The sequence below is a fragment of the Indicator indicator genome, chromosome 17 (assembly GCF_027791375.1).
Source record: "Indicator indicator isolate 239-I01 chromosome 17, UM_Iind_1.1, whole genome shotgun sequence".
NCBI classification, from domain to species: Eukaryota; Metazoa; Chordata; class Aves; order Piciformes; family Indicatoridae; genus Indicator; species Indicator indicator.
In genome coordinates, this window is record NC_072026.1 from 9667495 (window position 1) to 9689030 (window position 21536).

The 21536-nt window shown below is 41.7% G+C and overlaps 1 protein-coding gene across 1 annotated transcript in view; it reads right to left on the bottom strand.

Annotated features, from left to right (window-relative positions):
* Nucleotides 1-21536, bottom strand: part of NRK (Nik related kinase) — a 97701-nt gene that overhangs the window by 10657 nt on the left and 65508 nt on the right. Inside the window, exons 18-28 of the mRNA XM_054388446.1 lie at nucleotides 19808-19920; nucleotides 16893-16990; nucleotides 15620-15738; nucleotides 11945-12038; nucleotides 9405-9575; nucleotides 7872-8001; nucleotides 7329-7487; nucleotides 6150-6293; nucleotides 4800-4934; nucleotides 2661-2761; nucleotides 1993-2142 (exon numbers count right to left, since the gene is read on the bottom strand). Coding sequence (XP_054244421.1) covers nucleotides 1993-2142; nucleotides 2661-2761; nucleotides 4800-4934; nucleotides 6150-6293; nucleotides 7329-7487; nucleotides 7872-8001; nucleotides 9405-9575; nucleotides 11945-12038; nucleotides 15620-15738; nucleotides 16893-16990; nucleotides 19808-19920 — 1414 coding nt within the window. The remainder of the gene's footprint in view (nucleotides 1-1992; nucleotides 2143-2660; nucleotides 2762-4799; nucleotides 4935-6149; nucleotides 6294-7328; nucleotides 7488-7871; nucleotides 8002-9404; nucleotides 9576-11944; nucleotides 12039-15619; nucleotides 15739-16892; nucleotides 16991-19807; nucleotides 19921-21536) is intronic.

A 21536-nucleotide genomic window follows, 5' to 3' on the forward strand; every position in this document is an offset into this window, starting at 1 on the left:
TTGCCACCACAAAGCTCCTTCAGAGAATTATCTGATTCTAGCAGATGCTCTTTAAAATAATAAACCACCAAAAAAGATAGAGGCACTGTAGCAGCAGATTTATTTCAAGTCTAAGACTCTAAAGGGAAAATTTATTTTTAGTGCTTGCTAACTTTTGGTTGAAGAGTGCACACAAATGAAGTCAGTCTTAAAGGTGCCCCACATATTCAGGGCAGTCACCTGGGAAATCTCTCTCATCAGATACATAATTATGTTTGCAGCCTGTTGAAAAACTGAAGCCTCTAGGAAGGTTCACTTTTTTCTTTGCCTTTCTTATCTTGGGCAATTATGCTAATGATCTTTTTGACAAGTCATTATTCACCTTGCTTAGCAACCATCTTTCAGGGATGGTATGCAGGCACCACGCTTAGATTTAAAAACTGACGTGAATTTTTCCATCATGGTATAGTTGACAAAGCTACTAATTGTCAGATTAAGTAAGCCCTCTAAGAAAACAAATATTAAGTACGTTAAAAAAATTAACACAGAAATAAACAAGTGATTCAACAGTTTGTTTGGAACAGCTACACAAGTTACTTAGAAATTAACAGAATTATAAACAGCCATCCTCAAACACTCTGCCCATCAGAAACAGGCCTGACAGAATTTGAAGGCTGTCACTTGGGAGGGCAGCAGAGTGATCATATGGCTTGCCCAGGAGGCGTGGGGTTTCACTGGGTTTGAAAACATGGGAGAAAAAGTAAAATAAAGAAATAAAAGGGTTTGAGGTACAGGCTGCAGCATGCAGAACCAAGATGAGATTTCTTCAGATCTCCTGAATGCAACTTCAGGACACACTGCCTTGGGATACAAGGATGCCATGGCACCCAGATGAGGTAACCCTCAGCCCCTATGGAGCTCTGTTGACTTCAGGGAGGTTTCCAAGTGTGCACACTAGTTTCCTTGCCAGAGCCCCCATCAGATTGGAGTAAAGGGATCCTGCTAGTTTCCTAGACCTAAGCTCAAATTTTCTCTGACTTTTGGGACTCTCAGCTTTGAAAACAACTATCTAGAACAGCTAAAAATCAAACAAGATTAAAACTATAGCACAGACTTCATATTGGACTACCCTGTGCCAGTCATTCACTTCAGGGGAATTCACTTTGGTGTTATCTGAGTTTAAGCAGGAATACAGTGATCACCATCACCTCAATGAACAGATCTACAATACAGTATTTACAATCAACCTGAAATCAACATCTTTATGCCACCTTCTTGGCAATCTAATGAGAAAATCCTGAGGAGAATGTAAACATTATTTTGAATCTAAGGACTGATTTCACAGGCAACTGAACCATAAGATCAGAAAGTTTATTTAGTCTGGAACTTGGATTTCTTCAAAGTCCTGACTGTAAGACAAATCACATTTTGCACACAGAGCCTGGGTCTGTGATCATGTGAAACTAATGCAACTTTGCTCCATGGTAAAGAAAGATTATTCACAGGTGCACACCTATAACTGGCTCCTCCAGCTACAGGTACTCATCGGTGCAAGGGCAATGTGCTTGCAGTGGATCAAGATCAAAATGTTGCAACAGTTGTTGTAATCCAGGCCAAATTTCAGCTCAATTCAGTGATAATTTAAGAAGCTTGTTAGCAAGACTGAAAAGCACAGTGGCAGATTGTAAAAGTCACCTATATTCATGTAGATATTATTGTGTCTTTGATTGCTTAAGAAGTCTTAAATTTCCAGGATAAATCAATTAAAAATATTTCTGTTCATACTACAGGCTGACATTAAACCATTAGAATTGATATTCTAAATGTGATAAAAGCCTTTTAACAAAACTTCTGTGTTATAGAAGTATGTGAAAATTGGTTTTCTATTAGCTGGCATACAACAAACATTCTCTTACCCTGTCTTTTGAAATACAGCACAACTCTTAACCTGATCATTACCAATATACAGTCCAAAGAACAGAGGCATATATGTAATTTTTTGGAGCATCTTACGTGTGTTGGAAGGTACAGGTCATACACGGATCCAGAGTCCACATCAATGGCATGAAAGCCTACTAGTGAGCCATATATGACTTTCAATCTTTGTCCATTCTCAACAGTCAGGTCAACTGACAGTGGTTTGTGATGAAGTGAGGTAAAGGACTGGAAAAAGAAAAATACACTTGTGGAACACAATAAAGTTGTTGGTTCATGCATTTAAATATAGGACCTTAAGAATTTTCAAACCTCAAAAGTTAAACAGCTATTTTTGTCAACTAGTATGTAAGGAGCTAAGTAGCCTTCATCCACTGAGTTGCAAGGAGACTGGATAACTCACTTCTGTTTTGCAGAAAACCCAGATTCTACAAAGTAGGCAAAAAGGAGGCTGAGCATCATCCACATTGAATTTCCTCCTTTTTTTGAGGGAAATCAGCATCGACTTTGTGAACTCTAATGTACATTTAAGCATGGCACTGAAACAAGTTATTCACATCTAACAGAATCATGGCTGTTACAGTTTTACGCCTGCCAACTCCAATGTATGTTCTAATGAGCTAAAATCTCTTTAAAAGAATACTTATGTTTTTATTAACTAAAAATAAATGTTATACAAAGCAACAACAAAGAAAGAGTAGATGAGAGACAGTGATACATCTGAACTGAAGTGAAGCTTCACTTACCTTAAAAGCCATGAATTTGTGATAAGGCTTTGGAGCCCAAGCATAAACCTCCACTGAGTTTTTCAAAGCAATTACAAGGAATTTGATTCTCTCATATTTTACTGCAATACAAGAACAATTCCTTAGGTACCAGACAGACACATCAATCAAAGACCATCTCATCACATCAAATAATTGCAATGCTCTACTTGTAGAAGTAGACATTATCCAGCAAGGGAAACTAATGGATTCTGGACATCAATATTTAACAACACTAGTGACAATTGCTTGACTGAAAACCTGCAGTTGATTTGTTCTCAGTAAAGCCAGATGACTTAACATTTATATATTGCTTTTTAAATATCTATAAATAATGTAATAAAATCAGAAAAAACCCTACTTTGAGTGTGAACACACACCACCACTGCTGGTTGTGAATAAGCTACTTTTGCAGGAATGGTGGTTGTTGGCTGAACAATTTTGTTACACTCTGCAGGATGAATTTCCATTTCACTGTTCATGAGTGGGGTTAAATCCCCATGTGCTGCTGCAGGCGTAGGACTCCCACGCTTCTGAGATGAGTAAGCATCGAAGAGAGGAACAATTTTTCTAAGTTGATTAAGGTCGTGCTGGGTCCAATGAAAATACATGAAGAGAGAATACATCATACACTGAAAATTAAGGCTTCTTTGGACATTGTGTTTTCACTCTGCCAGAGACAACAGAACACTAGGGTATCGCATCCCAACCCTACTCAGTGTCTGCTTGGCAGGGATCTTTCAAAGATCCAGGTGTTATGCTACTGAAGTAAGGGTCACTTCCTGAGGGAGCATGCTGGTTTAAGACAGCCTGCTCTCACAAGCAAGCCCCCCAGCTTGATCAAAACCCTTGCTGCTTACAAAAGGAGCAGTTCACACTGTCCAAACATGAAGAAGAGGCATGAAGAGTGAATTGGGATGGACACTGGTCAGGAAAGTCTCACATAGGCAGAGAAAGAAAAAATAAACTCCAGCAAAATGCAGAAGAGCACTTCCTTTTCCTCTTCTACCTGGACAAATGGCTGTAAAACCAGAAGTCAAGATAGAAGATTCATTAAGAGAAAAACAACAGTAGCTGTTTTGCCACAGAAGTAAGAGTGGCTTGTGATATGTAAACACTGAAGCTCCTACCAAATGTTTGCCTAACTATTTTTCTTCTCTTTAAAAAACATACCAAATCCAAAGATGTGCGACTGAAGTATAGTAAGTGGGTGCTTAGCTATAATCACAAAGAAAGTAACAACACAAATCTGTTGCATGTTGTCTCTCGGATTTAACCCTTGTCAGTTTTAATGCCATGAGATATAACACACCCCTCCCCACCCCAAAAAAAAAAAAAAAAAAAAAAAAGTCAAGCAGGGTATTTGTGAGAACTCAGCCACCTTGCTGTCTCTTGTGCTCCTCTGAACCATTTCTCTATTGAACTCTGCAGAGTTGCACTTTCATATACCACTTCTCACTAAAGCAAAACCTGCACTCCATGTATCACACCCCCTCATGCAGTTAAATTACTGAACCTCCTCATGCAGTTAAATGACTGAAACTATCCCAGTACTGATGTTCATCTATAAGAATGAACTGCCTGAAAGCCAAATAAAAGCAAGGTGGTTTCTAAATTGCTATGGTACCATTTCCAATGTGTAGTTTAAACAAAGGTCTATTTAGGTCTTTTATGATCCTGAGACAGGAACGGGCTGTAGCACATCCAATCTGATCTACCTATGAGCTGTGACAAATATGATTTACTAGCACTCTACTAGTTCAGCTTCTTAAGAGTTACTCAGGACCAGAAGGGAAGCAGAAGAGCATGGAGCTGGAAAGTCTCAGTCTAGTTAAAATCTTAAGTAACTACAGAACTTCTGAAACACTGACTGAGCAACAGACCAGGGCTGGCACTCCATTCTTCCCACCATCAGAGGGAACATCATCTGGTAACTGCTGCAAGAGGTGCTACCTGGAACGATAGGGAGCAAAGCATCTACCATGTAAAGCAAGGAGGTCTGAAAGAACTCAGAGATATTCAGTCCAATACAATCCTGAAACAGGGCTGAAGGAAAATGCCAGTGGTATGAGATGCAAAAGCATGACTGAGCAGCTCTTCAAGGAGAAAATAAGTCCTCACCGACTTTGTAGTGTACACAGCCTTCCAGGTCACCCACTGACACCCAGCCCTGCCGCTTCTCCACCTCTGGATCATTGCGCAAAATTTTATTTCTCAGCCAGGATAAGTAATACACCCTCAGCTTGTTCTTCTTGCCTAGGATTTGGAGAAACAGACACAACACTTCAACTCACTGAAGTACCAACTCTAGAGTAGGTGTAACCTTGAGTAGATCAGGTCTCTGCACCTAGTCAAGGCAATAGCAGAAAAGCCCTGTGTGATGGTGGCACACAGGAGGGAACTGGAACATGAGCAGTCCTATGGCATTTAGCACATGCACTTACACTTTGTGGCTCAAGCTCCATGCAAGATTTTAACACCTGAGTCAAATCCTTCCCTCAGGACAAAGAATAGGTCTCTCTAGATCCTGTATTATCAGAAATAATCACACTATCTGGCATTTACTCTTTGATGTGAAGGAAGGAACACAGGTATGGCCTACAATGGACATTGTGAGTAAGTGACTCATTTTGTTCTAATTAACTGATAACCTTCACTAGTAGTAGCTGTTATCTTTTGGATGCCTTTCCAAGTGAGAATCATTTTGTCATCTTTCATCTCAGTCAGTCTTGGTGTTGCTGTAGTTCGTAAATACATACGGTCAACAGTGGTCTGAGACCACAACTTAGTCTAAAGAGAAGGACTGTGTAGGACCCTGTCACACAAACAACTACCTGGTAATGCACAACAAATGGCTCTCACCACTGCCTACCATGGAGAGTCTGGCTTGGAAACAAGGATCTGTCATTCCTTGCTGGACCTGACCTTGTTAAGTACTAAGCACCTTTGAGACCATGGGGAATAAGGGCCTGAGTATCTGGCAGAGCAGAAGTCAAGCCATTTGTCAGCAGAGGTTGAAGATACACCTCCATTTAATGTTACAGATGCTTTCACACTACAGATAACACTCATGTTACTGCTCATACATCTTGTTAAACATAAAATGAGGTGATTTAATGATGTTTTTGTGTCATTGTTCTTAGAAAAATGCTCACCCATCATAGAAAGAAGAGACTATACTATATATAGACTAAACTATAACTTGCTGAGAACCAGTTAATTTTAAAGATATGAAAGACTTCATACTTCCTACAAAGCCTTTTACCCATTAACCAGGTAATGAAATACCCCAAAGCCTTTCTAAAATAGAAACGTAAATGTTAAAAATTCAAGAGTTTTCCTATTAAAAAGAATAACTATCCTGTGATTTTCCGTAAGAGGAAATTCTTCAACCTAGTTTATAACCCAATTCTTCTTTTTAATTGCTTCCAAACCCAGCATAGGTCAGATACTTTTAGATGCTGAACTAACCTGATATAGTAATTAGCACATTGAGTCCTTCCAGAACATCCATTTGCTGGAATCGTCTCCTTGTGATCAGTGTATAAACTCTTCCTTGCCCACTTCTGTCCAGCAGCCACAATCCATTCTCTGTTCCCACCAGTAAATTTACTCCTGTTGATACACAAAAAAACCCCATCCAAAACACATAAATCCCCCAATGATTCGGAGGCCACCGAGTGTTCATTGTTTCAAGAACTGATTCTTATTTAGTCTCACTTAATGACACCTGATAATTTCTCTGTTGATCTGAGTATGACCTCCAGGAAAACTTAATGGGGAAAAAAAAAAAGGCTCTCATTATTACAGTTTTTTTACCTATCATAACATTAATATGCTCACGTAACTTGGAAGTCAGCGGTGATTTCAAGAGAAAGTAAAATGCTTTGTGAACTCAAACTTTTCAGGTGACCTTGGTAAGTGAGTTTGAACACTGCAAAAGTCCCAGTCCAGCACCACTCTCTGCTGGCAACACAGGAGATCCAACTGAATGATCTAAGAGACCCTAGAAAAAACCCCACAGTAAATCTCTCTTTCCCTAAACAGAGCACTTAAATCACAGTGAAAACTGGTCTGACTACACTCATCTTGATTTTACAGCATGTGAAGCTGTCCCTGTGAAAATGGTGATCCAGAAAGTTTCTGAGTAAGCACTGACAGCAGGAACTAAGGAAGCCAAGTTTTTGGAAAGACTGACACCTGACCTGCTGCTTCAGATTATTGGAATACCTAATACACAAGACAGCAAAAGGCCTCAGTTTTGGATTGTTTCCACTGATTCAGGGCTTAGTGTGATCAGCTGTAGTTGTACGCAGCTAAGACAAGAATAATTATCACGAGCCACATAAGTTACTGAAGCATTTGCAACTTTGGGCTCTTCCAGCAAGCAAAGTTTCAGTTAGGTGCTCAGTCAAAACATTTTCTCATTCTGATGCACAAAATGCTTTACAACTGTAAGTCATCTGTTTGCCATCTTCCACCACGCAGGCAGTGTCATGCGAGTGACGGGGGTATCCACTCAGTGATCCACTCCAGGACTTTCTGACAGGAGAGATGTAATACAACTGTCAAATCTGCCTTGTATATTCTGACAGCCTCTCCTTCTGCTGCCTTGCCTCCATACACATGCCCAGATGCTACTGAGCTTACCCCATAAAGCAGCACAAAGGACCTCTGAGTTGAATTTCTTCTTGTATTTACGGATTTCTGGGCTGTCACTCTGCGGGCGGATGTTGGTTGGGTTGACATTGACAACGGAGCCCTTCCTTGCATTTTCTCTCCTGACAGGCTCAGGTTTTGCACTGGATGCTAGAATGAAAGACACATGAAATCATGAAAAACATGAGTGTTGGGCTGCATCTCACATTTGACCAGGCAGAATAAAAGGAACCCCAGAGAGGTAAGAAAACACTTTAGGAGCATTATATAGCTGGAGGAAAAAACCCCACACATCTGGAAAATTCCTCTGGCATTCCTGAGTAAGCACCATGATAACACACAGCAGCACAGCAGAGCAAACCACATAGGGAAGAAGGGCAGAAACAGTACAATGAAAATTCACAGCGATGTAGAGTTTCAGTTTCTGGAGATGTTAGTAGCAATTTTCATTTTGAAGCAATAAGCCCTCCCCACTCCTGAGAAGCAAAGAAACCAGAAAAGCAGCATTTTATGAGAAGTGTAAAACATACTCACGAGAACTACAGGAAGGTCCTACTGGACTGGTGGGAGGGGTGATTGGCAGAAGTCTGGGATCTATGAATGAAGTAAACGATGTTGTAGACGATGTACTGCTCTTTGAAGGTGTGCCCTCAGTGCACGGAGTCTACAAGGAATCATAGAATCAGGGTTGGAAGGGACCACAAGGATCATCTAGTTCCAACCCCCTGCCATGGGCAGGGACACCTCACACTAGATCAGGCTGACTAGAGCCTCATCCAGCCTGGCCATAAACACCTCCAAGGATGGGGCCTCAACCACCTCCATGGGCAACCCATTCCAGGCTCTCACCACTCTCATGGGGAAGAACTTCCTCATGTCCAGCCTGAATCTCCCCACTTCCAGCTTTGTTCCTTTCCCTCTAGCGCTATCACTACCTGATATCCTAAAAAGTCCCTCCCCAGCTTTCTTGTAGCCCCCTTCAGATACTGAGAGGCCACAATAAGGTCACCTCGGAGCCTTCTCTTCTCCAGACTAAACAGCCCCAACTCTCTCAGTCTCTCCTCACAGGAGAGGTACTCTAGCCCTCTGCTCATCCTGGTGGCCCTTCTCTGGACATGTCCCAGCATGTCCATATCCCTCTTGTAACAGGGGCTTCAGAACTGGATGCAGTACTCCAGGTGGGGTCTCACCAGAGCTGAGCAGAGAGGGAGAATCACCTCCCTTGACCTGCTGGCCACACTTCTCCTGATACAGTCCAGGATCTGGTTGGCTTTCTGGGCCAAGAGCTGCTTCAGGAAGACAATGCCAGAGGAGCAGATGGCACACAGAGGTTCAGAAGAAATGGCATGTGGCATACTTAGAAATGATGAGCAGTCTTAAAGCAGTAGATACATGGTATAAATTCAGTGACAGAAGAGGAAGCCTGAGCATGGAGTTGTGTTGGGATGCTTAGCCAGGCACTGCACTGAGATAACCAGCCCCCAGAAGGGCACCTTGATTATTCCTTGCTGTCTTGTCTGCAACAGGGCATTTCAAGTACTGTTGTCTCAACTGAGGCAATTTATAATGTGACCCCTGACAGAGCTGTTATCTGCCTCCAAGTGACACACTTCTCCCCAAGAAGAGGAGCACCCTCTGCTCTTCTGGGGCTGCTGGGACATGCTGCTATGGCCCCTGTACACTTTCCTCTGACACCTGAATGGAATAACACCAGGGACAATGAGCCAGAGACAAGAGCACTGTGCTGCTGACATGCCAGGTAAAGAAGCAGAGGCTATGTGCCCTTTTAGCTTGTATAAAAGGGGAAAAAAAAAGGAAGGAAAGAAAAAGGAGCAGGGAGAGAGAGAGAGAGGGGGTCAAAGAAGTGAAACAATAAAATCTGTTACAGAGCTCAGGATTTCTTAACTGCCTGCAAAATAAAACTTTTAAACAAAAAGAAGGGATATGGTAAAAAATCTGATCACAAAGAGACAGGATAGATGAAGTTTAAAGGCTTTCAATCTCAGACTCCTAGGGGCTGGAGGCAATTGACTGTACAAGTCATTCAACCTGTAATTCATCTCTTACCTTATTCAGAGGTTTGTTTTGAGAGTCTTGGCTAGCCAGTGGCACTTTTGGTGAGTTCACGGAGTCTGAAATTTGGCTTTGCTGGAGGAGATCTGGCAGGAGATAGTTCTGGTTGTTTATACTCCAGAGGCCTTCTTGGATGCTACAAATTTGTTTCCCTAAAAGCTGATCCTGCACATGAGAACATACAGTAAAACTCCACAATTAGCATATTTCCATTGCATTGTGCAATTCTTGATAATTAGGACGATAAATGACGAACATATGGGTAGGGGTGCTCTGCAGGGTGCACCATATAAAGACAAACCCCATGGAAGCATTGAAATAAAAAAATTAAATACAAATGTGTGTGGCAACCACCTGAGACAAACACTAGCTTCCACTTCTGAGGTGCCCAACAAATGTTCCTTATCTATGTTGCCTCAAAGAAGCAGCTTCATCCTCAGAGACACTTGAGACAGAACCAAATGACTTACCCTAACATTACAGACCTGACCTCTAGCTATCACAGTCATTTAGTTCAAAGCCTCTTTTCATTCATTTCATTGCTACTTTCCATTTACTGAATTAGGAAACCTTTTTCTGGAATGATGACACTCATCTTCAGTACAATGACGCTTGGCACTGCAGATATCCTTACAGAATCTCACCAGCTTAAAGAAATACTTGTCAGCTATGTAAGGGCTGAGGGCACCACAAGGGATCTCTTCCTGGCAGCACAAAATACAGAGACAGAGGTCAGTGTCTGGGAATACATGGCTAGAAGATTTGAGAGAAGGAAAGATAGGATGTGTAAAGCAAGTGGTGTCCCAGATGGGGAGGGAAGTGCAGAGGTGTATACTCCTGGCCGTGATCAGTCAGGGTACCTGAATGCACACCTGGAATGTAGAGAGTGACACCACCAAACTCAAGAAGCTTCTGGCTGGTTGAATTCACACCGTGTCTGTACACTGTATTGACTTTGATAAACAACCTACTGAAATCAGATCAGAATGCTGGCCAAAACATGAATAGAAGTAGATAATTCTAAATAAAAGACATTTGCTTTTTAAAAGCCAAGTAACTAACTAGAAATTAAACTGATGCTTTAAGTAAATTTGAATTTAGATATAAAGAACCAAGCCATATATGTCAGCATTTGAGATCAGGGAATCAATCCCGAATATTTTTTTTGTTGTTGTTCAGTTTTGAGTCAGATTCAGCTGAATTGAACCAAACCCCTATTTGAATCATTTGTGCACTTTGGTACACTCTAACCCTTTCATGCTGATGACATCCCAACAAGGGATGTTGGAAGAAGTTGTAGCTGGTGAAACTATGTGATGGCTGTAGTTGGTGAAACAGAGGTGGGAGGAACACATAGGAGTCTATCAGGAAGGAGAATACTAGAAGGCCTCAGAGAGACCTGTGAGGAGACATGGCAGCCATCTGTCTGCTCTCCCTCCCACACTGTCCTCTCCAAACCCACCAGAAAACGTGACCTCTACTTTTTGCTGTCCTCTTTCATCCTCAACCTGGGCCTCAAAGACCCAATCTGTCTCCTTTCTTTCAAGCAGTCTATTTTCAATGGATATCAGGAGAAAGGGAAAGCATTGGAGGCTGGGTTTGCCATATGAAAAACACTGGGTTTGCCCTGCTTACTGTTCCTTCTCTGAAACAGGGTCTTTTGTCCTTGAGGATGGTGTGATGAAGGTAAAGTAGGACCTCTTCCCCAGTCAGGAAAGGTGCCACTCTGTGCTGACACTTAGAGATCACACCACAGGTCAAGTACACTTTTTTTCTCCTTCTCAGCCCTGCCACCAAAGCTCACATATGCAGCTCTGAGGGAAACATCAGTTTCACAGCAATTTATTTTCCCTATCTGTGAAAGGTGAGTACGCTCCGTACTGTGTGAGAAGTGCTCCGACACCGACTCAGTCTTATTACTGTAGTTTTTTTCTTTTAGTTTTGACCACAAAGAACATTGTTCTGCTTTGTCTGTCTTTATCACAGGGGAAAAACCACGTGATTTGAAGTCTCTGTCAGAAACTACAGCTGGAAAGGAACCACAAGATGATATATGAGAAAACATGTATTTTTGCTAAGCTTGTAAGGGAGAGATGAAGTGCTTTGTTTTTTTTCCCCCTCTCCGGGTAATATTTTAAGTACTGAAAGATAGTTCTCTAAATTTAAATTGGAATAAAAAAAGGTCAAACGTTTGTAAACTAGCAACAATGCACACCGACAAGAAGCAACAGGACTGCTTTTTGCAACCTGCCCTGTGCCTTCAAGAGACACATTCACATCAGAAGCTACTAGCAGGTCAATAACAAGGACAAATAGAGAAGTGCAATTTCGTACCTAAATGTAAGAATTTTTATGGGAAGCACGAAACCTGCAACTACACATTTTTTCAAGGCTTATAGGTATAATTTGCAGTGCCAGAGCAGGACTCAGAGTGAAAATGCTGCAAAGAAGAAATGGATAGAGCGTTTATCATAGACATTAATGATCCCACTCTCCCCCCACTGTAGCCACCCCTTTAGGAATGGCCAAATTACCTTCTGTTCTGCGATGCTGCTCTGGGGTTTCAGTTCAATTCCATCTGGTACTCTCGTCCTTGAGAAATCTGCCACTCTGCTGCTTAGCAGTTGCCTGGAAACAAACTTCAATTAATGAACAGAACTACTTCAGGGGAGAAGAACAACTAAAAAACCAAAACAAAACAAAAAAACAAAAGACCAAAAAACCAAAATCCCCACAAAGACATGTTCAAAAGTGAGCATAATTAACATTCACTACTTACACTTAAAGGTTCTTGTACAAAAGCAAGCTGATTAGTCAGTTGATGTGCCTGAATGAACTTGTGCCTGAGGATCACTCACACAGCGCAGGAAGCTCTCCCCACCTCAACGGAGAGCATTCCTTCATCTCCCTGTGTTTCACTCCTCATTTTTCAGACATTGCATAGCTGAGGCAAGTGAGAGCTGCTACCTCAAGTGGTCATTTGCAAAGTGCTGAATTCAAAACATCTTCTGTCTCCCCTCCTACACTACCCTGAGGGGTGCAATTATCAGCCAGCCTGCTCTCCAGAGAAACAGCATAAGCTGCCCTTGCAAGGGGGAGAATGGCTGCTTTGCTGTCAGGGTATTAGAGACGTCTCTTGCCAGTGCCTACTGGAAGAGGCTACACAGGAATTTCATGCTGTGAATCAGTCCCTGAAACAGACATTCTCACCTTATGTATTAAGAAACAAAGAAAATATTGTCCAGTGCACAAAAAGACAGAGAAGAGGTCCTAAGAGCTGCTGGACTGATTGGGGCCAAAAGCCCACCTAGCACAATACCTGTTTTCAATAGTGACCAAAACCTAAAGAAAGAGTAAGAACAAGGCAAGCATCTGTTGCAATACACTACAGCATACATTGCTGCCTACACAGCTGGTGCTACCTTTGCATTTTAAACTTTTATACACAGTGGAAATACAACAAACTTCTGTAAGTGAGGCTCTGGCCCCATTTCTGTATATTTCCACCCCACATGATTTAATTATTCCACCTTCTGATTAATTTATATTCATGTATTTATTGCTGCAATCCATTTAAGCCTGTTACATTTCTGCCTCCTTTCCAGTAATTATAAAATAAACTGGATCCAGGATACTGGTGTGAAGAGCTCTACAGTGCTGTGCCACAACGGGTACAAGAGTGTAAGGTATTGGGTTTTTAAAGTGTTGCCCAATGCACTAACAAGGAAGGTTTGATGAGAGAGCTACAGACTTAAGGAGGTAGTGAAGGAGTAGCAGATTTTGTGGCTTTTTTGTTGCCTATATTTTGGTTCTATGGAAGGGGTAAATATTTCCATACTAAACTTAGAAGAAATAGCAAGACATGGAGTAGCCTGAATGGTGAGTGCAAGGACCTGTTCTGATCAGGAAAGCAAGCCACAGCTGATGCTAAATTATGTCAATCTCCCACTTAGGAGAAGTAATTCCTAGCCAAGCACACACCTGCATCCACCTTGTTGAAATTTTGGTAGGGAATAGCATATAAAGAACAGAGAGAGGAAACTGACCTAAACAAAACAAGCCCCAGGAAACCCAGTGTTTTAGGGGGACTGTGAATGCTGCAGACATCAGAAGAGGAAGCACTCTCAATAGAGTGGAAGTTAGCATCAATGGAACAGATAAGCCATACAAGCTGGTAAGATGCTAGATCACACACACACATCCTTTCCTTAAAATAAAAACTTAGTGTGAGGAAGAACTCTGGCTCACCTCACTAAGAAGAAAAATTAGACTACAAGTTGGCTTACTGGTGAAAGACAGAGAATATGAAGCCCATTCTCTTGCATACACCAAGTCTAGTCCTGCTACTGGGGGCATGGACATCTAAAGCTGTTCACAGCCCAGGCAAGACCAAGAAAACACAGATTGTTTTCAACAGCCAAATAAAACTTGTCCCAAGGTGTCTTAACCGCAGGATTGCAACAGATTGCACGTGGCTTCAGATCCTGCACTCACATGCTTTAGGTAGAAAGACATACAAAACCTTTCACTTCCTTCAGAATATGCAAGGTTTCAGTGCTGGTCACTGCCTTCACTTTGATCACTATCCTTTTCGGTATGTAGTCATGAAGATACATTTCACAAAATCTCTCTAACATAAGTGATATTCGGTCAAGGTGAAGGGATTGTGTTAATAAGATTATACTTTTGATTTTACAGAAGTTCTTGCGGTGACTGTGTGCAGAGGAAGGGAAGCTTGACAGGGATCATCTCTAGAGAAGAGGACTGAGCAGGGACTGGTGGATCTCACACACAGAGAAGGTGCAGGTAACACATGCAGATTCCCGAAAGCTCCTTCAAATCCTTATAGCATGCAAGGATCACAGCAATCTAGCACTTACACAGCAAAGTCATTGCTACAGGGCAAATCCATGTTTTTATGTAGAGTCTTTCTGAAGTCTAGGGTGAATTCTATGACGTAGAGTGAATAAAACTTTTTTACAGATGAGAATAAGGTGGTTTGGAAGAGGAGCACTAAGAAAATAAAGGCATCACAGTAAAAAGCCAACTCCTTCAGGTGTGCTGAATAAGGTACAATACTTTTAATGCTCTCCCTCCTCATCCCGCAGATTTGAAAATGAACTTCAGAAATGCAAATGAAGACCATATGCAGGCACAAAAACTACCTTCTTTGGAGCAGCACAGGGGAAAGGACTGGTACCAGGCCAACACAATAGCTTGCCAGCAGTGCTACAAATCTGTGCATCTCTTCCTGAAGACTGACAAAACTGGATCTGCAATTATGTCAGAAAAGCAAAACCCCATTCCAGAGAACTTTGTGACCTTCTCATGCACTTCAAAGTAAATCCTAGAACTTGAATTAAACTCACAACACTTTGCAAGAAAATTAGAACTTTTGTTCTTTAACACTAAAAGCTAATTCTGTTTGCTGTTCCAAACAGCAGAGCTGGCTAACTGATCCCCTGACTCTCTTCACGTGGGCTATCAGGCTACTCACACTCCATTATTTGTCAGCAGAATACACATTTTGCATGACAGGAAAAGTACCATGAGATGTCAGGCACAAAATCAACAAGAGAAACTGGAAAGCTGAAGAAAAGCAATTCAGGTGATAGAGGTCGGCACAGGCCACAACATCATCTGGCAATCACAGCAATTGTGCAAAATAACAATATTAAAAATACAGAAAAAAAAATCTGCTTACAATATCCCCTCTTTATAAACAGTTCTGATGAAGGAATCTTCTTATTTCTCCTGAAGTGAATAACTATCTGAATACAAGGGTCATGATTGCCTTTCTATTTCACTGTACCATGCATTTAGCAAGAAGGTGTATAACAGTTTTCTCTCTCTCTCCTTTTATTCTCTTTCAAAAATTCCATTTAAACATAGATGAGTGTGAAGTAATCTCCACAAAAGCACTACCTATTGATATGCAGTTAGCACGAGACATTTCCTCATTGTCCCAGGGCAGTAAGTCATCAAAGCTTATTACACTGCATAAATCTGATGGAGCAAACATTCACCCCTGGGAGTTCATTAATACTGTGATTAAACTGCTTAATTACAACTGACATAAATGACTGATAGTAACTTCAGAGGGGGAGTAGTATTTATGTATGCCAACTTTTTCTAGATATTTAGAAGTATGTAGTAAAAAGGAAGAAAATAATAAAAAGTAAAACAAAAAAAAAAAAAATCAAGCTAACCTTGTGTGGTTCATGTCATCTTCATCACTGCTGCTTACTTCATCACTTGATGAGGAATAGTCAGCTGCTTTTAAGAGTGAGTTGGCACTGTCCTTCCCCTTGGCAAAGGAGCCTGGACTCTGCACAAAGAAAACTCAGTTGATTTTTCTTTTTTTGTCATAGAAGACCCCATCACTAAATAGCATGTGTAGTATTTTACTATCCCAACAAATATAGTTATTGTCACTTCCACACCAAAAAAGGCTTTAATAGGAAGCTGATGCTTTTGTTGGTCCATCACAAGTGAGTATTTCACATAAGAAAGTGACCTAAGCCAAAACACCTGATTTTCCTAAAAGCTGACATGTCACTAACTTTAGTCAATATGTTATTTTGAATCCCAAACCTTTATAATTCCATCTGTGCACTTTGCAGGAGCAAAGAAGTACTTGTTTCTCACACAAGAAAGAGTGTTCTGTGCCAGGACTAAAGCATTACACTGACTTGAGTTCTATTCTAGCCCTGGACTACCTCAAGGCTTCTGGGACCACACCTGAGCACAGGCTCTACCTGCACAGACCAGGTGCAAAGCACCCTTAAGCTAGAAAGGCAATACCAACAGAGCCATGCCCCCACCTCACAGGGCAGTTAGGCACCCCAGCCCTAAGGGAGCTCATGTCTCTGACAAGCCAGGAGGTGCTGGTGTCTCCACTAAGTTCCAGCTGTCCCCTGCTGCCCTACAGGCCTGCCTGTTAAGTTCTAAAATGCCAAGCATCCCACACATGAGCTCTTGCACAAGGTATTATTAGGTCCAGTTGTCTGATAGGCATCACACACACCTCAAACACCACCCAAGAAAATAAATGTCTCAGTAAACAAATCAGAATTAGCAATTGCCCTTTCTATCAGACAGCCAGGACTGTCTTGAATGTGTCATAGCCTGTAGTGCATACTCCAAGCAATTACATATTGGGTATTTGCATAAGTCACCAGCATGGTCTGGATTTCTGGGTCACATGACAACTGATCAATGACTTCCTGACCCTTCATTTCTAAAGATTTGTGATCAGAAAAGCCAGACTCTGCTGACGACTTGAACTGAACACAGGTGAGTCCTGGACCAAAAACTGATGACACACTGTAATGCAGCAATAAGCTCATGCCAGCCCCACACAGCCTCTCAGGTGGACTCATTAGCTAGCAAACTCAAGCACCAAGGAGCTCTCTGCAGGGACATATCCTCAGTGAAAACTATGAACAAACCAAAAATCATTAGTGGATCTAAAGACCCTACCGCAAGCTGGCTTGAATGAGGGACTTTTTCAGACTTCTTATGCAGCTGCAAGTGGTTCTGGAACAAAGCATTCTCTGCCTTGGTTGGTCCTGGATTCCCTGGGAGGAAAAAAAAAAAAAAAACAAAACAACCAAGAACAAGAGATTTTTATTTTTTTTTTTTTTTTTAGAACTGCATGTGCAGCAAAGTGAGAGAGGGGACCAGTAAGACAAGCAGGTACAGTCACCACCCAAAGCAGGCACCTGCCTCTGCTGACAAACTTAATTTTCCTCTTTGTTGCAAAGAGAAATATTTTTTGCTTGTTTCCCAGTGGTTCTGGAAGCCACAATATTATGTATAGAAATTGACAGCGGTGCAGTTTAATGCTGCAAAAGGAAGAGAAGCAGACCAAAACGTTGGCAACACACTCCCACTGCAAGTGTTCCATGGACTGGAAGGCAGCTTGCAAGGGAAAAGAGAGGGGGAACAGTACATCGTGTAGAGCAACTGTGCTAAAGGTGCCACCCAGCCACATTCCTGTGAGTGCAGACAAGGGGGTCAGGAAGAGGTTCCAGGAGCCTAGGCCTCGATGCAGTTTTACATGAGCAAACAGATATGCTGCTAAGATTTGGCCTTCATAAAACTGTTGCACAAAAATGGTCTATTGGGTTCAATTCTCCAAACTCCACTGTGCTTGAGGGCAAACAGCTGCACTGAACTCCACTCATGAGCGTGGGTTCAAGCTAAAAGCAGAACAGGATTCACCACTCCCCTGGTAGAACAAGGAGAATTTATTTTCTAGTCCCTGCTTCCCTTGGGGCACAAGGTATGTCACTTGTCAGCTCCCATTTCCACTTCACACCATGGAGAAGTAGGTAATAACAGCCTGGATTTCTGCAGTGACACTCTGTGCAAGGTTAGGTATGGGCAGCAAGGAGGCTGCAGCACTATGCTTCCCTCCCAGGTGGTATGGGGACCTACACTTGCTACCATGCTTCCATAGTTATTGAATGTCCAAGAAAACAAGACTAGAGAAGCTAGAGTTCATCTGCATGTGCTGATGCCATAGCAGGAGGGATTCTTGCAAGTAACTAAGTGAATTGTCCCTTTCAATGATGCCCCAGCCCCCTGCCAAACTACCCAGGAAGAGCACTACTACCCAGAGATGGTGTCTTCTGCACACAATCCCTGACATAAGGGAGGGAAAGCAGATGTGTCCTAGTGGCAGGGTGAAGGCACATCAGCCAGCTCAGCATCTATCTCATTCAGCAATGTCTCCCATGACTATCCCACTACTACCAACAGGACTCCTTGTAAGTCAAGTGGGTAGAATTCAGGCGCACACAAATTGGGATTTGTAGTTGGTAATGTAGATAGTTTTATCACAATGATTTCATGTATTCATGCATTTTGCAAAGCTTTTAAAATTCAGAATTCTTTATTGGCCAATGAGCACCTAAGCAACTCAACAGAACTATTAGCTTTAAAATATTTATACTTCTTTTCCTATCCAATTTCTTATCCCTGTGGGTTTGGGAAAGCAACAAACTCTTTCTGGAACACCATATGCCAGAACTAGATGTAATTTAATGACACTTAAGAACCCAAGGAGACAGTTTAAACCATAAGGGAGGTTTTCTTTTCTTTCCATTGCTGGTGAGGTTTTCATTTCCCCATGCCAAAATAGCACACGAGTTACACATCATGCACATATTGCAAAGCTGAGCTGGACTGCTGCACAGTGTTCATCTCTGTACTGTTATTCAAACACAAAATTACATTAGAGCAAAAAGAAACAAACCCCAAGCATTTTAAAGTGTGCGTTGGATTCCTTTTGAAGCAAAATTTCCTACTTTGTGTAGTTAGTGAAAGCAAAACTGCCTTGGTTGTGTAAGTGTAATAAATAAGCAATTTGTTCTTCAGGAGCTTGCAAATTAACAACGTAACCCTCAGTTTAAAAATAAATGACCTCAGCAGCTCACTGATGTGGTTTCAGAACATATTTAGCACCCACTCTTCTTGAAATTGGTCATAATCCCCATGTCCCCCATCTTTAGTGGTCAACCTGGCTGCAAAGCACTGTAACACACCACTGCTTTGCAAGGAGCTACACAAGAGATTGTCCTATGGTTGACCCACAGAAAACGCCCCCAGGAACAACAAGATTAAAACTACAAGATTAAAGCTGTCCACTTCTGCTCCATGTCCCCACCTGCCAGAATCTCAGGTCATCTCTCAGGAACCAGAGCCTGTAGTGCAAAATATCTGCACAACCGTGAGCAAGCCCACTGCATTCCTATGCTGCTACAGTGATACCAGGATAGCTTCCACTATTGGTATGTAATTTAAGCACTTTGCTTAAATTAGATGAAGCTAACTCTGCCTTGTAACTTCTTTTGTCTTTTTTTTTGGCAGCTCCACTATCTTTCTGCAAATAAAAGAATACTGAAGAAATATTTCATAAGGTGCTGAGCAGGGTCTTAAAGCTTCCTTCAGCCTATTATTAGAGTGCAGAAATATTAGTGTAGAGCAACTGCCCATCCGTATCATCTTGTCAGTGGGCAACACAGAAAACCAGCATATGGTAATGCAGAAAATGCCAGTGGGTGAACATTAACATTGAACTACATCTGCATGTCTGTAAAGTCAGTATGTGCAACAGAATTGATTTGTTTCTTTTGCAGTTCCTAATTGAAGCAGTTCAGATTTTCTACATAGAAATACGTTCACAGTCACTTTTTGACTCAAAAGAGGAAGTGTTATATTTCAGGAACACGGACCCATACAATTCAGAGGGCTTCCAAAAGCCTATCACCAGAAGGCTGTTCAAAAAATCATCCCATGTGCAATGCAGCATTTGATATTCTGCAGGAGCTCGTTTCACGTGATAGGAATTTTGCACATTTTGACTGATGAATTTTTGATTTGGGAATCACCTGAGGTTGACCAACTGCTCTGATGAGATCCCATCTCCCACTGTGTGGTGCCAGGAGTGCTGCTGCTGTTTAACTTCGGAGCATGCCCCCTGGGGGATGACTGATGAGTATTACTAAACAGAAAGACAAAAAGCAGATCAGATTATCTTGCATGTAGAAACAGAGACTGGAACAGACCTCCTAGGTCACTGAATTGACTTTCCTGCTGTTACTATATAACACTCCATATAAACAAAAAAATTATATTCATTGCTGCTCCAAGCAGGGCCACCTAAGTAGTGAGAGAAGATGATGGAGGGGGCAGCTTCCTCTGGGCAGTCATTTTGCCAGATTCCAGAGATAACCAAGTCATTACAAAATATTCTACTTATATGCACTTCTCCCTTGGCCTCTTCCGATCTGTGCCACTCCTGAGTCCAAAATCTCATGGCTTCTACAAACACTGAAACCTGCTTCAGTACCCTCCAAGAAGATACATCACCACACACTTATCAGTGGATAAAGGAACACATCCAACACTAAAGCAAGCTGCCAATCTTGTGAGCTGTCTGCACATAGTCCTGTGAAGCCAGTTCTAGGTAGCCATGCTTCAGCAGGAACACCGGACAAGATGACCTTCCAAGTTCACTTCCAGCCTCAGCCATGCTGTGAAGTAAAACAATGGCTCACCCAGAAAATCCAAGCTCAGAAGTCACTCACTTGTAACACTGTGGTTTATTCACTCATTTCTATTCTGCTTTGCCTCCTATAACTGCTAAGTGGAGAGCATTTAGGGCTTGACTTCACTTGAGAGTTATTTCAGATGTTTCTGACTCTGGCTCATCTGCTGCACATTATTTTGTTATGTCAGCTACATTTACTTCCCTTTCAAATCCCTCCAACTCTAGTGTCTTGCACAAGTATGTTCCCTGATTAGATATCCAGGGGGGACTACCCTTTGCTGCTAAGGTCTCTGCATCCTTGGTGATTTCTCATGGGCTATGAAAAAAGTGTACTAAAGTTAAGGGCAGACTGCTAAGATACCTCTACAGATAACTCATTCAAGGTACTACCAGGCAAAACAAAGCTACAGACACAAGCTTCACAAGCCCTAAGAACCTCTGCAGGGAGCTGGGGTAGATTCCCCACTCACCAAAGTATCCAGCCAACTAACTCCCCTTTCAGACCAATGGCACTGACCCTGATATAGGGCATCTGCAAGAGCATGTTCTGAAGTAACCTGCACCTTCAGCAGCCATTTTAATGTGGATAGAAAGTAAGGCATCACCAAACCACAAGGAGGTAAATGACTGGACAACACACCACCTGCTGACTGGCAAATGGATGCAGAACTGGTATGTGATCCACATGGGCATGCCAAACAGGCTGAATGAAATAAAATAACTAATTGCAGGAATTATTACAGATGGAAAAGTATGTATTAAAAATTCATCTTTACAGACAGAATTCCCTTGTATGAAAATGAAAAGGATGCCTGTAAGAAGTTTGTTTCTCTTTAAATAAGTTATGTCAATCATTAAAAGCAAACTGGCTTAGACACTTCCTTCAGGGCTAAGATAAGGAAGCTAGGTTACTTATTTTTATGGACAGACTCAAAAGACAAAATAATTTTAACTGCTATTAAATAAGGTATGAACCCATGTCAGTTTTGGTATTACTGAGGTGATGGGTTTGTTTTTAGTAAGTTTGCTCTAGTTTTCCTACTGAAAATAAATCATGATTAGTATAA